Below are 15,666 nucleotides of genomic sequence, written 5' to 3' on the forward strand. Positions count from 1 at the left end.
AGGTGGGAGTATTGGAACCAGTTGGGAGGAGGAGGAATTTTCCCCTTTGGGAGAGTCCCAGCAAAAGCAGCAGGAAGGGCTGCGAAGAAGCAGGGCACCTATCCTAAATACAGAAGGTAGCCAGCCATATGCAGAGGAACCACGAGGCTTCTGGATCAGGATGCTCCAGAAGGGAGAGAAGTGAGAGCACCAGGCCCTGGGAAGAAGCAGGAAAAGGGGGGAAGACGACCCAAGCAGGAGGTCATGAGTACACAGCCCTGAGTAGGGGTCATCCCCTAGCCAGATCGTAGGGAATTAAGGCACCCAGTACCCTGATGTAAGGGACCAAAAGAGGGGGCTACCCAGATTCCCAGCGATAGGGTAAAAGTGTTGTTTTGCGTTTTTCTTTTGCGCTTTTCTTTTGTGTTTCCCTGTGTGAAGGGGTTGTGAGACAGGAGTAGCCGATACGAATAGAATAATTGGTGCAGGGCCCATAGGGCATCACATTGGGATTCAGTCCCTAGAGAGGTCGTCCACTCTAGGGCGAGAATAGGTTTCACAACTGAACACAAATGACCCAGGCTGGGGTAAGCGAATTGGCCTCAAGAGCTGATACCTAGGATGGGAAGGGACTCAAGAGGCCCCACAGCTGTATGAGAAGGGGAATGTGGCCAAAAAGACTGAGCGACCCATCAAGGTGGCATAAGGTTGGGATGTAGGAGCCCTGCAAGTGACCGTTGGGCAGCCTGTGTGCCGCAGGAGGACCCTGGGTAGTCAGCCCTCCCCTGGGAAACATTCAGAGTCGTGGCAAGCAAAATAGGGGAAGACTACCCGAGGACTGAACATCTACGTGGCAATTTATGGGAGTCCATAGGGCATACACCATCCGTTGCTTGAACCAAGGCTGCACATGACAGGGTGGTCAAGATCTGGCAGTCACACAGGCCATTGGTCATATTTTCCACACAACCTAAAGAACACTAGTACAGAACAGAATTATACATTGAGAGTGCTATACCTTTCTCACAGTAGGGCTCCCCATCCTCCATATGGAACAGGCTGTTCCCGAATGGCTTCTTACAGGCAGCACAGACAAAGCAAGTTGTATGCCAAGTTTGCCTGAGGGCATGCATCACTTCCTGTAAAACACAGACAGTGGCTCACACATACTGAAACCACCTACTGGAAAACATACATTTTGAAATCAGCTAATTCTTTCCCTCAAGATATAAGACAAGCAGGTCTTGTACCTTTTGAAAAGAGGAAATACAAATCTCAGTAGCAATGTTTAATCATCTGGGAAAAATCTGCCTCCATTTGGAGCACAGGAAACCTCCTAATAAGATTTATTGTCAAAACAAAACCACCAAACATCTAACAAACAGCAGCTCAGTTCAGCCAATTAAAAGAATCAGCACAGCAGATGGTTCTCTCACTGGGACAGTTGGCATGGAGGCAGTTCTCATTCCTGTCCCCCTTCCCCTTGCTTTGACATTGCTCAGAAGCTCTTAAGTACAAAGTAGAGTGATTTGCTAATCTTTATCAGTAGAAGCAACTTCTTATATACAAATACTGCAACTCTAAAAATTCTAGAAACCAGTTTTGCAAAATTATATAGCTTTTCTTTTAACATAGAAGAAAAACACAAGACCAAAAAAAGCATACTGGTGTGGAAGCATTTCAGTTGTGCTGAAAACTAGGATTTTCAGAGAAGCCTGTCTCAGACACCAGACTCTCACTGACATTCTTCTGCAGGCTCCTTTAAAAAATCCTGGTATTAATTTTTAAACCTCTGGACAGGTGGACTCTCTTAAATTGACAAGTGAAAATGAATTTGCTGGTTTAAGCAAGAGGTGTAGTGGACATGTCTTTAACAACCCTCCCCCCCCAAAATGTTAACCTAATTCTGCACAACTGTGGGTCTTCAGTGACAGAAGGTTAGCAATAGACTGGTTGTTTTACTACAGTCCAGGTACTGACAGCTTGGATGCTTTATCCAGGAATGACTCATGCCCCTGATGGCTGGGGGGGCACGGTGGAGGCAGAAGTATGGTGGCAGTAAGGTGTTGGTGGTGGGGTGGTGAGCACTGTCCAAGGGTCGGCAACCACCTGCAGCCACCAGCGGCAGCATCGGCGGCAACCAGGAGGGATCACAGACCTCCTGCAGATGCCACCAGCGGTGATGGCGGTGGGGCCACAAGCGGCAACTGCCCTCAGGCACTGCTGACAGTGGCAAGCAGTGACCACCCACAGGTGTGCCAACAGTGTTGGCGGTGCCTTTTTGTAGGAGGTGCACTACCACACCAGGGGGTGCATTTGCACCCACATGCACCCCCTACTCATCGCCCCTGGCTTTATCTAAACCAACAAAGGTCACCTGTATCTCTTGAGCAAGCACTCATACAGACCCTTCTTGCATAACATTCTTCTCTCAGACAGAACCTGTAATATTCATCCTGATTTTTATGTAGTTTCCAGTCCCTACTAAAACTTCCTTTCTGTGCAAGGAACTTTTCTCTACCAGGTTCTCCTGAGCTCTGAAATACGACAAACTGCTAATTTTTTATTCTTACTTGTGCCCATGACAATACAGTATATTAGGGCTGTGAAAAACAGCACTGTTTTGTTTCAACTTCCATTTCACCATTTCAAAGGGACAGTGTCTTATTTTGCTGTTTTGAAGCACTGTTGTTTTGTTTCATTGAAACTGTTTTGCTGTTTTGATGCTGTTTCAACACATTTCGATGTTTTGTCCATAGGCTATAACAGGGAATCACAAAAATGCCTATAACTTTGTCATTTCTTGCCTGATTCAGATGAAAGTTGAAGGGATGGTAGCCCCCCCCCCAAGGGCATGAAGCCTGACACATTTCAAGGAGAGAGGTTCAGGGGTTTTTGTGAAACTGCACCTCAAACTGTTCAAAGCAAAACTAATATCACTTGCTGGCAGCGGCAGCCTGCTGTTATCCTGCATGCAGCTCTGACGGCCCATTCCCTCCAGGAGGAGTCTGGCACAGCCCAGCAGCCCTCCCAGGGGATGCGGCTCCCTGGATCTGCCCTCATTTAGTTTCAAATCTTTTTCAAAGTCTTTCGTTTCATTTCAATTTCACTGTTTCAAGCTCAAAACGAGTTGAAATAGCTTTAAAACAAACACTCCTCAAAATTTCGCACAGCCCTACAGTACATCCCTGAGGGCTAGTTTAGGTATTCAAAGGGCCAGAGACACAGCTAATGTAAATTAACCTAGCTTTATCAACTTCATGGATTTTAATTGGCTGGTGATGTTGCCCAAAGCAGTTACAAACTAGCCTGTTGGTGGAGTAACTTTTTAAGATGTTTTATCTCCTTTTTTATCCTGCTCCTGATTCATTCTGAGGTTCTTGTTTCTTACATATTTTTAACCTTTGTTGACTGAGGCACAAGGGAATGAAGTTAATTGAAAGCTTTCATTCCATTGCTTCAACTGACAGATTACACAGTCCGTCATTTATATTTGTCCTTTCTCTCATTACAGAAACACCAGTAATACTCCTTAACTTCTGTTACTGTTTGCAAAACAATTCTGTCTGACAAATAGGCTTGGATGAACCTCACAGGCTAAAAAGCAAGAAACAGATTGACAATCTTATTAATGCAAACAGAAGCAGCTGGTAACTTTGATAGTCTACTAATGAAAATCCATAAAAGAGAACTGACTTGTGCTGGCATTAACTGGAGAAGTATTGAAGTGTGACCTTGCCTTAAAATTACTCCTAGATCTCTAGAAACAGGACTTCACTGGGGCTAAAACCTGAATATTTGATGCTGAGTATCTGATGACCCAAGTATATGCTGCTCTTCCTAACTGGTAATAAAGCACTGTCTTCCAGGGCCTAGAGATGTCAGGGGTAGAGGCCAACTGGTTAAAGCCATCACTTTCTTCCTCATGTGCCAGTTTTGGAGAACTGGTCACATCTTGGGCATCCATGCCTGAAACAACTTTTCTTACCCACTGCTAAGATTGTAATAATCTTCTGCTACTCTAGTAACATTATCTGCTATATAAGGATAGATTGCCAATCATTCTCATACATAGGCATGAACAATATTACAAGTATGTAAAATATAAAAAAGTGGGCTTTATTTTTTCCTTTCTTGTTTTCACAGTTCCATTAATTTTAGTTACTGTCCCTTACATTAATTTCTGGAGCAAGTGAGGTGCATAGAGAGATGGATGGGCCTGCTCCATAGAACTTTGACTTATTACAACATTTGATGAAGAACCGTGTGAAGGAGATTGCACACTTTCATGTGTGCACATTTTTGACTACCATTAGCAAGAGCTGTAGAAGCAACATACTATCTTATGATGATATCAAAGAAAGGGTGTGAAAGAGTAGAAAAAAATTAGAATGCACTTAGATTTTAAAATCTTTATAAATAGATAAATGTAGTCTGTTAAATCCAAGATTTCAGCCATCTTCCTAATCCCAGAAGTTTCTTATTTTAGGAGAATTATCAGACTAGGAAACTATTATTAAAACAAGCTGGAAAAAAAATCAATACTGAATTAGATGTCTATAATCAAAATAATTCTATTTCTAATTTCAGTGGAGTGAGGATTTAGAGTAGAAGTTGTGCTGTTCTTCAGACTTACCCCCATGATCTTGGTATGGCATCTGGCACAGGTTGGTGCAAAGAACTGCTCATAACAACGCTCACAATAGACACTGTTCTGCTCCTCCACAAAGCACACATCTGCCAATGAAGTCTTGCAGTAAGCACAGTTGAACTCTTCTGGGTGCCAGGAACGACCCATGGCTACCAGGAAAGGACCCCTGTGAAATATTATTACTTTATTTGTATCACAAAAGCATCTAATGATTCTGATGCTGCACCACAACATACTAATATTTAAGATGAATGATACTATTGAGGGTGCTTTTTAAAATAAGGTCCTGCAACCTGCAACGGGTCTCTTCCTCAACAATTCTGAAGAAAAAACGTTGACAATTACCTATAATATTTCATAGTTAAAAAAAGAAGAGTTCAAAATTACTGCTGGAAAGACTTGCACTTTCTTTATCCAATGATGGTCTTTGTTGATTTTGCTGGGTGGTGACCAGGTGACCTCCCAGCAACAGGTGACCAGAAGAAGCTGTAAACTGCTTGAATAGAGACGGGCACTTAAAATAATTCTTAAAAAATATCACCAAAATTTAGAGGCATCATAAATATAAAACAACAGGGTGAGTTCAAACAGGAAGCTCTCATGCTAACTTTTGTAATATGGAGTACAAAGCTGACATTTGAGAGCATGACCAAACTTGCTAACAGTTAATATGCACATCAATAGCTTATAGCAGCTTAAAAAAAATTCTGCTTTCTTGTACATTTTAAATGACAGCTGCATTCCCTATGTCCTTATATATAAAATCAGATCATCAGAATGGTGAACTAATTAAGCTGAAGACAAATTAATTTTTTGAGGTGATTTACTCTTCATTATACAATTAGATATAGTAATTAGAATACTGTTTTATTACTGAAGTTTGCCTATATGGGAGAACAGAAGAGTGACAATCAGCAATTCTCCAGTGCCAAACTAGTTCCGTCTAATGGAGAAGACTGTCATTAAGCCTGGATTACTTGAAGTCAGGCAGCATTCAATGGGGTAACAATAGGGATCAGTCTAGCACAAGGAACTGAAGGATGGGAAGGGAGAAAAATGCAGTGAATCACTGTTAGAGTGCAGGCATTATCTTTCTCCAGATACAAAAACAGCAATTACATTTGGCTGCTACTTCAAAATGATGTCTCATTCTCCTCCCTCCCCCCAAATCCTTCCTCCCCAACTTCCTAAGCTCTACACAGTGTCCTTCTAATTCAGTTCCTGATGTACCTGGGTGATCAGAAACGTGGTGAAAGAAAAAAAGAAAGAAAAGATTATGTTAGAAAAGATACCATAGCATCCTTGAAATAAACGATTACCATGAGCAACTTCGCTGTCACAGAAAGTGTGATAGAAATACACAATAGCAAAAATCATCTCTGGAAATGCTAAATACTTAAGTTGACAGCAATCATCCCTTATGGGTTATTTAACTATATCTCAAGTTCTGCGCTTGTATAATAAAGCACATAATCAGCTGCTCTGTGATACTTTTCCTCCTATCTACCCCACCCCACCCCACCCCAGCCCACAACCAGAGGCTCATAAACTTACCGAATGATGCTGTTACAGTGTCCACAGAGAGGCGTTCGGCTGCTGGCTGGGAAACGCTCAGCCCTTTGAATAGTTCCCCGGGCTACAGCAGGAGCCTGGGAAGAGGCTGAAATTGAAGTCGGGTAGGCTGAAGTTGAGGCAGGAGATGGTGCTGGAGCACCCCGTGGCAGGATATGTTTGGTGACACTGGTGGTGGTTTTCCCAGGTGCAAATTTCTGGGAAAAGGAGTCATCTGTAACCCAGGGAGGACGGCTTGCTGGCTCCGCTTGGCCTGGCATGTAAGAATGTGCTGGTGCTGGGGTCGGCGCCAGGGCTGATGCCGGGGCAGGGGCTGTTTTAAATATTCAAAGAAAACCATGGGCTAGTTTAAAAATTTTTTTTTAGAATACAAACATGCACAAAAATAATCTTCATGCCACAAACAAACAGAAGCTGAACATGACTCTTAATTATAGCCTCTCCCATTATCACAGATCAGTGTTGGAGTGAATCCCAGGATATCAGCATGCAATCCCTGGTTCCATATCCAAATAGATTGTAGAAGCAATTATTTTTGTGTTTTCATGGAGTTTATAAAGATGACTTAAAAGAACCACGCTGTGTTAAATTTTATTTAGCAGGAGACCATATATATAAATTGCTGAGATTACCAAGAACTAGCATTTCACCTGTATTAATCTAGGTTAAAAATACAATGGCAAACTAGATTCAAAAGGCTAGATCAAGTCATTAGCTCTGAAGCAAAACTTGCAGTGATTTTAACAGAAAGCTCTGTTTAAGTACTAGTATCAGACTTTGCCCTGGATCTGCCATACACTTTGGGCATAACTTTGAAAAAGTCAATCATTTTGTGCCTCAGCTCCCATTTGTTAACAGAGACATAACTTCCTTTCTCCTACCCTTTATCTATATTTTTTATTTAGATCGGTTTTTGCTCCATGTTTGTATAGTGCCTAGCACAAAAGGATCCTGATCATGAATGAAGTCTTATACTACCAAAAATAACCAGAATCTAGAGTCTGTACTCATGGAAAAGTTCCTCCATTATCTCCTTTCCTTTAAAAACTGCAGAGCCAGTGCTCAGTAAGACTGAGGATTTAACCTAAGAAACTGCCACATACGCCAGTCATGACGTAGTACAAACAGTCTTTATTTATTTATTTTTGCAAATGAAAAAAGGAGGCAAAAATCTGTTGATCTATATAGTGAAAAAGAGAACAGGATAATCAGGAAGGGGGTTGCATCCATCCATTCATGTGCTCTTTATTCTTGTCCATCACAGGGCTGCCCTGCTAGTAATGACTAACTGTAGGACAGCCTTCCTTCTCAGTAAAATAAGTGTCTTATTTCAACAAGATTCAGGAAAATATATAAAGGAGACAGGGAGGGAAAGGCAAGGGAAGTATTCATTGAGCCACTGAGGATCAGCTATGAGCCCTTCTTTTCAGGGAACTTTCTCTACTGACAAAGCTCAAAAATAAGGATTTGGGGTGATGACACAACTCTGGAGCCACAGAGAGTTGAGACAGAGAAAGACCCTCCTGATTTTACCTAGACTGCTAGAGAACCTTAACAGACCAGGGATGCAGGGCTGAGAAATGGGGGGTAAATACAGTTAGTAGGACACTGGCAAGGGGTAAGGAGGAAAAGAGTAGTCTGGGTTGAACAAAACACCCATAAAAGTGCCAGAGGCTCCTGGTGCTCTGTTTGTGCTAGGGTCGCATATTGGTGAGATCTTTCTTTTTGTAAATTTTCCTACCAAAGAAATTGTGCAACAGGGGGTGCCCTGCAGAACTCAGTGCATAGACAGATACTTGGGTGCTACATACACAGTCCTTCTTTATGAAAAGAATATTAAGGCCTTACAAATATTTATTCTTATACATTTAACCATATTCCTCTGTGTTTATCTAGAGATTATACACTACTATATCAAAGAATTTCCCTCACATAGAACCATATTGCTTCCCTCACAGTTAGAACCTTTTGAGCTATAGTACAGAACCCAACTTCAGCTAAGAGGATAAGCAAGTCTCTGTAAATTGACCTTCAGTATGTGGGTCAGCCACTACAGAGAAAAATTACCAGTGGGCTTTAGAAATATTTGCTGACAGTAGAGGAATGCTGAGACTCAGGAATCCTGAATTCTATTCCAGAATATTTTGCTCCGGTTTCCCCTAAGCCTGATCCCTTCTGTTCTGGTCCTTTCTGCACATCCTTGTTCAGTCTCAGCTCGCCTCCCCACTTTTTACAACCCCTCACAACTCCTACAATCCATGAAGCATCCTCCTTCCCTATCTCAAGATGTATGACGTTTAAGTGTCTTCCTGACTTCAGAATGTAGGTATCTGGAGTCCCATTTCTATGCGTCATATTTTGGGCCACAATGTCCACCAGCTGGTGTTGGAAGGGAACAGTAGGTTCAAGGTATTGAGAACAATGAAGATGATTCCCAAAATAGTGGAGGGCAAGTGAAAAGGTATCATAATTAAGCCAGGAAGAAGTTTGGGACTATAAAGGTGCTTGTACACGTGATTCCATTAACATGTACACATGATGAAAATGTCACTGTGTGGCTTAATGGCATCACCCTGTACAAGAGTTCTGGGAGTTTTAAATGACTTTGCATCATTGCAAATTAACTACATCCAGATGTAGTTCAGTTTGTAATTATGCTTTGCAGCTGTCAGCTCACCCCCCCCAGGTTACAGGAGAAGCAGGCAGGTTTACCACAGAAGAAAAGGATTGGGCCCCTCACTATTTCTGCTTTCAGCAGGTGTCTGCTAAAGGCAGAAGTGGCGAAGGGCCAGACCCCCCCTTTTTTCTTCTGGCACAGCATGCCCACCTCTCCCACAGACAGGGGGTGAGGTGCCAGCGGGCTGAGTGGCCCCTGAGCTGGAGGGGGCCCTGCTCCTTCCCTCTGTTGTTGTGGCACTCCCCAGGGCCACCTGGGTGGGCAGCTAGCAGGCTGGGTGCTGCCCAGCTCAGAGGCAGCACCCAGCTTGACCCAACTTTTTCCCAACCACAAGCTGGCTGGGGCAGCACCCAGCCCACTGGCAACCCACCCAGACAGCCTCAGGGGGCACCACTGCCATGAAGGGAAGGACCAGGGCCCCCCACAGCTCAGGGATTGCTCGACCCACCAGTAGCTCACCCCCCAACCGTGGGCAGACTCCAACAAAAAGGGGATCAGGTCCCTCACCATAATGTGATGTAAAAATAGAAATGGTGGGCTTCAATTAAAAACCCACTGTTTCAACTTAGGGGGTGTAGAATGCAACTTTGGGGATTAAACCCCTGTCACGTGTACAAGCACCCTTAGGTTGCAAACAGACTTTGCTTTTGTGCCTCCATAAACATTTTGATGGCAGCACAAAACATGAGTGAACAGAAGTATATTCCCCTTAGTCTGTCATATATATACCCAAAACTGTGACTCTGATGATTTGTAATAATAGTGGTTCCTGCCTTTTTACAGAAAATGTCTGTTTGCTAGAGGTGCTAGAGTACAGGCATTCCTGTGCTTGCAGGACCTCAAAAGACAATATGGCCAGGGAGAATATTAGATGCTGTTTAATACTCCTCCCACAGTCCACAGCCTGCTACATGAGAAGTACATTACAAACAAACTGATAATTGGGTATTTGAGCTGCACGTATACGAATCTGCTGAGCTCACCCAAATGATTTCTGTAGGGGTGCACCAATAGAGATTTTTTGGGCTGTTACTGATAGCTGATTTTTAAGGAGCCATATTGGTCACCACCAATCCAACATGTAGCCAGGCAGCTGGAGACTAGTTTTGGGCTTATAAGTGTGGTGTGTGGGAAGGGGTAGAGGGAGGGCAGATTGAGGCCCCCACAGTGAGGGAGAGAGTGGGGTGGGGTGGGGTGGGACCATGAGTGGCTTGTCTGCAGGGCGGCTCCCACCCTGTATACTCCTGTTCCCTCCTGGGGTATGTGTGCCCCTGGATCTTCATTCAGGGTGAAGGCAGGCTGCTGCTGGGGGCTGGGCCAGGCAGTAGTAGTGCTGGGAGGGGGCTACAGGAGGGGCTGCAGCCACCCCAAAATTGGCCATAACCCCTCTGTAGCCCTCTCCCAGTGCCATTGCCACCCACCCTGAGTGCAGCCTGACCCAACACCCTTACTGGTAAGAGTCCAGCACAGCCCTAGCCCCAGACTGTAGTGGCACCCTGTCCCATGTGCAGACCAGGGGCACATGCCCCCCATGCCTCCTGGAGTACATGCACCGGCAGGAGCTGTCCCCTGCCTCCCCCCGCATCCTCCCGTACAAGCCACTTGCAGCTCCGTCCTGCACCCTGGCTGAGCAGAACCTGTCCGAGCCCCACTCCCTCCCTCACCGCAGGGGCCTCCATCTTCCACTTCCATGCCCCTTCCCTCCCCCCACCCCTTCCCCCACACCAGATTTACCAGCCCAACACTGGTCTCCAATCTGCCAGGCTGCACTCCTGGACCCATGCATGCTGTGGCTATGCACATGCACAGGGCATTTATTGGCCACATTATCAGCCACATGAGGCACAAAAAGCTGACTGTTGATTTTCCCTATATTGGTGCCAATCCGATATGGGACCAATGTACTGGTGCACCTCTAGATTTCTGTTATTCTACTTTTTGCTGAGCTCAATGGCTAATGTATTTTCTCTAGAAGGCATTAACATTTTCATTGCTTCATAATCCCACTTTAGCTCCAGGTTTCTTTTTTTCACCCTGGTAAACAGTGTTTAAACATCTCACAAAAGAGTTTATATCCAGTTTCTCTAAACCCTGGGGCTGTTTCTATTTCTGTATTATGGTATTAAGCCAGTGAAAATTAGAAGGCAATATTTCATCTCTAATTGATGAATTCAAGAAGCTCCCACATATGGGGCTCTGTAATTAAATTAAATGATATCTATCTACTTGGTTTTGTGGATTTTATTCTTTTCCAAGAGCTATCACTTGTTCATGAAAAATATGACACATCAGTGTATCCTGCAGACGCTATTAATATGTTACCATCCAAACTCACTGAAAATATGAAGGCACATACACTGTTTTTGTCCTCATTCTCTTAACATGCATTAGAATTGACATATTGCAGCAGCTGTCATCCAAACAGAATCAGACAACATATTCTCTCCATGGACTTCCAGTTTGCTTCTGGGTCTGCCAGGGAGCGCACTGGGGGCCCCCCACTGTGCCACCTGGCTCAGTGATTGGACCCCGGGTGCCCCACCCCAGACCCAGGAGGCACCAGTCACTGAGCCAGGGGTGTGGAGGGATCCCCCAGCATGCTCCCCAGTGGACCCAGAAGTAGACCGGAAGTGCTTCTGGTCCACTTCCAGCTCCAAGCGCGCTGGGGAGCCCCCCAAGCTTCTGTGGAACACTCCGTCTGCCCCAGCATCGCAGTGTTCATGTGCCACCTGCTGTCTAGAGGTACGTAGAAAAAACATTTAAAAGCTGTGTCTATGTCTGACTCTCCGAATCGATTTGGAACCCTCTGAGACAGATTAGGAAAGATTCAGAGAGATTAAAGGATCCTCCAACTTGATCTGGATTTGGAGATTCAGCCTCCGAATCGGGCCAAATCTCCGCTGAATTGAATCAGGGACCGAAGCTTCGCACAGCCCTAATGAATATAACTTCACTTCGGGTGCTGAATATATTTACAACAGTGTGATCACTTTTCACATCAGTGTATAAAAAGATCAGAAACACAATGTATGGCCCTTACTGGTGTAACTTACTTGGATTTGGTGTATAGTTGCCCTGGGAAATCCCAGGGGTAAAAATATACCACTGCAGGTATCATATCTCTGCAGTCTATCCCAGGATAACTATTTGTTAAAGGCTAACAGGCTATTATCTGCTCCCCAACTACTCCAGCTACTTCTGGAACTGTCCAAATGCCAGTGTGCACACATTTGTGTGCACAATCAATGTAAATTACACTAGTGTAAATGGGCACCTATACATGTGATGGACTTTTGCTCCATGTACCTTAGCATGTATCAGAGCAGATTAATCAAGTCTGCTGTGAGCCTGATGGAGCGTGCTAATTAGCATGCTCCAACAGCCTCCGTGTCACATTTATTCAGCACCCCTGTGTTTCAAAATGGTGATGGGGCACTTTATTTAAAGCTCGTTGATTGAGCTTTAGTTAAAGTGCCCCACAACCATTCCAAAGCGCAGGATGCTGAATACACATGACACTGTGGGTACTTTAATTAGAACAGCCATCAGAAAGCTGCTTTAATTAAAGCACCCTCCCTCCACTGCAGAGCACATGCATAGATGCCCAATGTGTCCAGCTACTCAGAACTTTACATATCCTGCATTGGTCCAATGCATTGGTCTAGATACCCCTTTTGCATGTTATGAATTTAAAATACCCATGGATAGAAACAAACAAAAACAATTTACCATCCCTAAAGTTTCATAGTTTCTAGGGTTGGAAGGGACCTGAGCAGATCATCTAGTCCGACCCCCTGCCATGGCAGGAAAGAATACTGGGGTCAAACGACCCCAGCAAGATGTTCATCTAACCTCCTCTTAAACACCCTCAGGGTAGAAGCCAGCACCACTTCTCTTGGAAGTTGGTTCCAGACCCTAGCCGCCCTGACCGTGAAGTAGCGCCTCCTGATATCTAACCTAAACCTACCCACTGCCAGCTTGTGACCGTTATTCCTGGTCACTCGGGGGAACAGTGACTCCCCCAATGCCTGCTGATCCCCCCTGACTAGTTTATAAAAGGCCACAAGATCCCCCCTCAGCCTTCTCTTTTGGAGGCTGAACAGGTTCAGATCCTATAGCCTCTCCTCATAGGGCCTGCCCTGTTGTCCCCTGATCATATGAGTGGCCCTCCTCTGGACCCTCTCCATGCTGTCGACATCCCTCTTGAAGCGTGGCACCCAGAACTGGATGCAATACTCCAACTGCGGCCTGACCAGTGTTGCATAGAGGGGGAGGATCACCTCTTTGGACCTGCTCGAGATGCATCTGTGGATGCATGACAAGGTGAGGTTGGCCTTCCTGACTGCCTCCCCACACTGCCGGCCCATGTTCATCTTGGACTCAATGATGACCCCAAGATCCTTTTCTGCCTCCGTGCTGACAAGAGGGGAGTTCCCTAACCTGTAGGTCTGGTGCCAGTTGTTCCTCCCGAGGTGCATCACCTTGCACTTGTCTGTGTTGAAACCCATCCTATTCTCATCCACCCACCCTTGTAACCTGTCTAGGTCTGATTGTAGCCTGTTGCATCCTTCCAGTGTGCCCACGTCCCCCCACATCTTAGCGTCATCAGCAAATTTGAATAGGGTGCTTTTTACTCCCTTGTTCAAGTCACTGATGAAGATGTTGAACAGTGTGGGCCCAAGGACCGAGCCCTGCGGAACCCCACTGCCCACGTCCTTCCAGGTTGAGAAGGACCCAGCCACTACCACCCTCTGGGTGCGGCCCTCCAGCCAGTTGGCAACCCATTTGACTGTGTGGGTGTCTACACCACAGCACCCCAGTTTCTTAATGAGAACGGGGTGAGAGACAGTGTCAAAAGCCTTCTGGAAGTCCAGGAAGACTATATCCACTGCTACCCCTGCATCTAATGATCTGGTGATCTGATCGTAAAAGGGCACCAGGTTGGTCTGACAGGACCTGCCACTGTTGGTTGCCCCTAAGCATGCAGTCTCCTGCTGGCCCCTCCTGGATGTGTGCCAGCATAATTTTCTCGAACAGCTTGCCTAGGATCGAGGTAAGACTAACTGGCCTATAGTTTCCCGGGTCCCCCTTCCTGCCTTTTTTGAAGTGTTTCTAGGTGTAACACATCACTGTTATAAGTTGCAGTAACAGTTTTCTGGTAGCAAGCCTAATGTGGGATTACCATTATAACCAGTTATAGTGTGTTAGCTTAGAGGTCTCACTTAAGTCAAGGCTCTGTTTTTCCAGGCACTTTAAAAACATATAGCTAATGGAAATGCGTGCCAGAAAGAGCTTATTTGGCACCATTCTTAAAAATTTACACAAAAAATATAGTTCCTCTTTGGAGACCTTACAATAAGAAAAGTCCTTACAACCTTTGGCTTCAGTCCTGCAAAGGTTTACATGTTACAAATTTTACACAAATGAGTAGAGCCATCAAACTTAAAGGCATTAAAAGGAATGATTTCCTGCTTTCAATTATCTGACTGCTTTGTGAAATGAAACAATGGCCTGTGGATTTCTGTAAACATACACAGGCACTGTCCTGCTCTGCAAAACTACAGAGGAGGAAGAACTAGGCATTTCCTGCCATCTAGTGGCTTGAATCAAGAACAACGATCTTGGTTTCTTTTAAGGTTTAGAATATTTAAAAATTCATATTTCTGATCAGCACCAGGAAGCACATAAAGAACCAGAGGAAATTGCTTTGCTTGGCTTCTAACAGCAAAAGATTCCATGTGCAATTACCAGGGTTTGAAGTGTAGCTTTTTATTAGCAGTGGCCCACACAAGCCTAATCTTTAGCTGGTATAAAACAGTTTAGTTCCACAGGAGTTGGTTCCAATTTAAACAACAGAAGATAAAGTCCTATGCTAAAATGCTGAAAATCAGATGACAGGCTTCAAGAAGACTTCTTAGTTATGGGTTCTGCTTTCTAGAAAGCGATTGCATATACTGTAATGTATAACATTGAAGGCTATTTTGATCTGAAGGGAATACTGATACCTTAAAATATTTTAGACTCATATTTTAAAGTATTCCAATGGGACTTCATTACTAAATAAAAGGATTGGCATAGCGTTAACCCTTTCCCAATGTCTCTGTGGCCACATCTGAGATGCTAACTGCGCAGTAGCCTAGTAACACTGTGCAGTAGCATGCTGGACAAAACCTGTGCTAATACGCTACTGTGCACTAGTATTAGGGTACTGCACAGTAAGCATCACTAAATAGCTATGTGCCAGCACTACTGTACAATAGCACAAGTTACTGCACATAGATTTAGTACTTGGCTAACCAAATACTAAACTGAATGTGCTGTAACTATGGTGCATTAATGAACATGTAGATGTGCCCTGTATGCAGTAAATGCAGTGTGTCACCCTTTGTGTGTAGCAGGCTCTCAAAGATAGTCTAAGAACCAGTACACTAATTTCAAAGTGTCAGTCTGTGGCTCAGTGGATAAAAAAAAAATGTTAGAGAACAAAGCTCAGATTACATTTGGACTACAAGGGAAACAGATTTAGTGATCTCAAATGTGGCCCATAGAGAATAACTGTCCATATTATTATTTTTTAAATGTATATCCCACTATCAGACAGTACATAATGCAGGTCAGGTATTGGCAAAGCAGTTTGAGGAAGCTTTCACAATGCCTAACTGGTAGCTGGTTTTAAATCCTTCACTTTTATAAACAGCAGGATATACGATTTCTTTCACCCCATAAGTGGAGAATTCCTAACAACACTTTGAATATGAGACTCTTGATTTTAGTGTAAATTTACTGC

The 15,666-nt window shown here is 44.4% G+C and overlaps 1 protein-coding gene across 5 annotated transcripts in view; it reads right to left on the reverse strand.

The window, feature by feature from the left end:
- The window catches only part of LDB3 (LIM domain binding 3), a 204,946-nt gene that overhangs the window by 13,646 nt on the left and 175,634 nt on the right, over positions 1 to 15,666 (reverse strand). For all 5 annotated transcript variants that reach the window (XM_090057124.1, XM_090057125.1, XM_090057127.1 and 2 more), the window contains 3 exons: positions 6,185 to 6,515; positions 4,616 to 4,796; positions 998 to 1,118 (listed from right to left, as the gene is read on the reverse strand). In XM_090057124.1, the coding sequence (XP_089913250.1) occupies positions 998 to 1,118; positions 4,616 to 4,796; positions 6,185 to 6,515 (633 nt within the window). The remainder of the gene's footprint in view (positions 1 to 997; positions 1,119 to 4,615; positions 4,797 to 6,184; positions 6,516 to 15,666) is intronic.

The sequence above is a fragment of the Crocodylus siamensis genome, chromosome 7, assembly GCF_052110815.1.
Source record: "Crocodylus siamensis isolate JL-2025a chromosome 7, ASM5211081v1, whole genome shotgun sequence".
In the NCBI taxonomy this organism is placed as follows: Eukaryota; Metazoa; Chordata; order Crocodylia; family Crocodylidae; genus Crocodylus; species Crocodylus siamensis.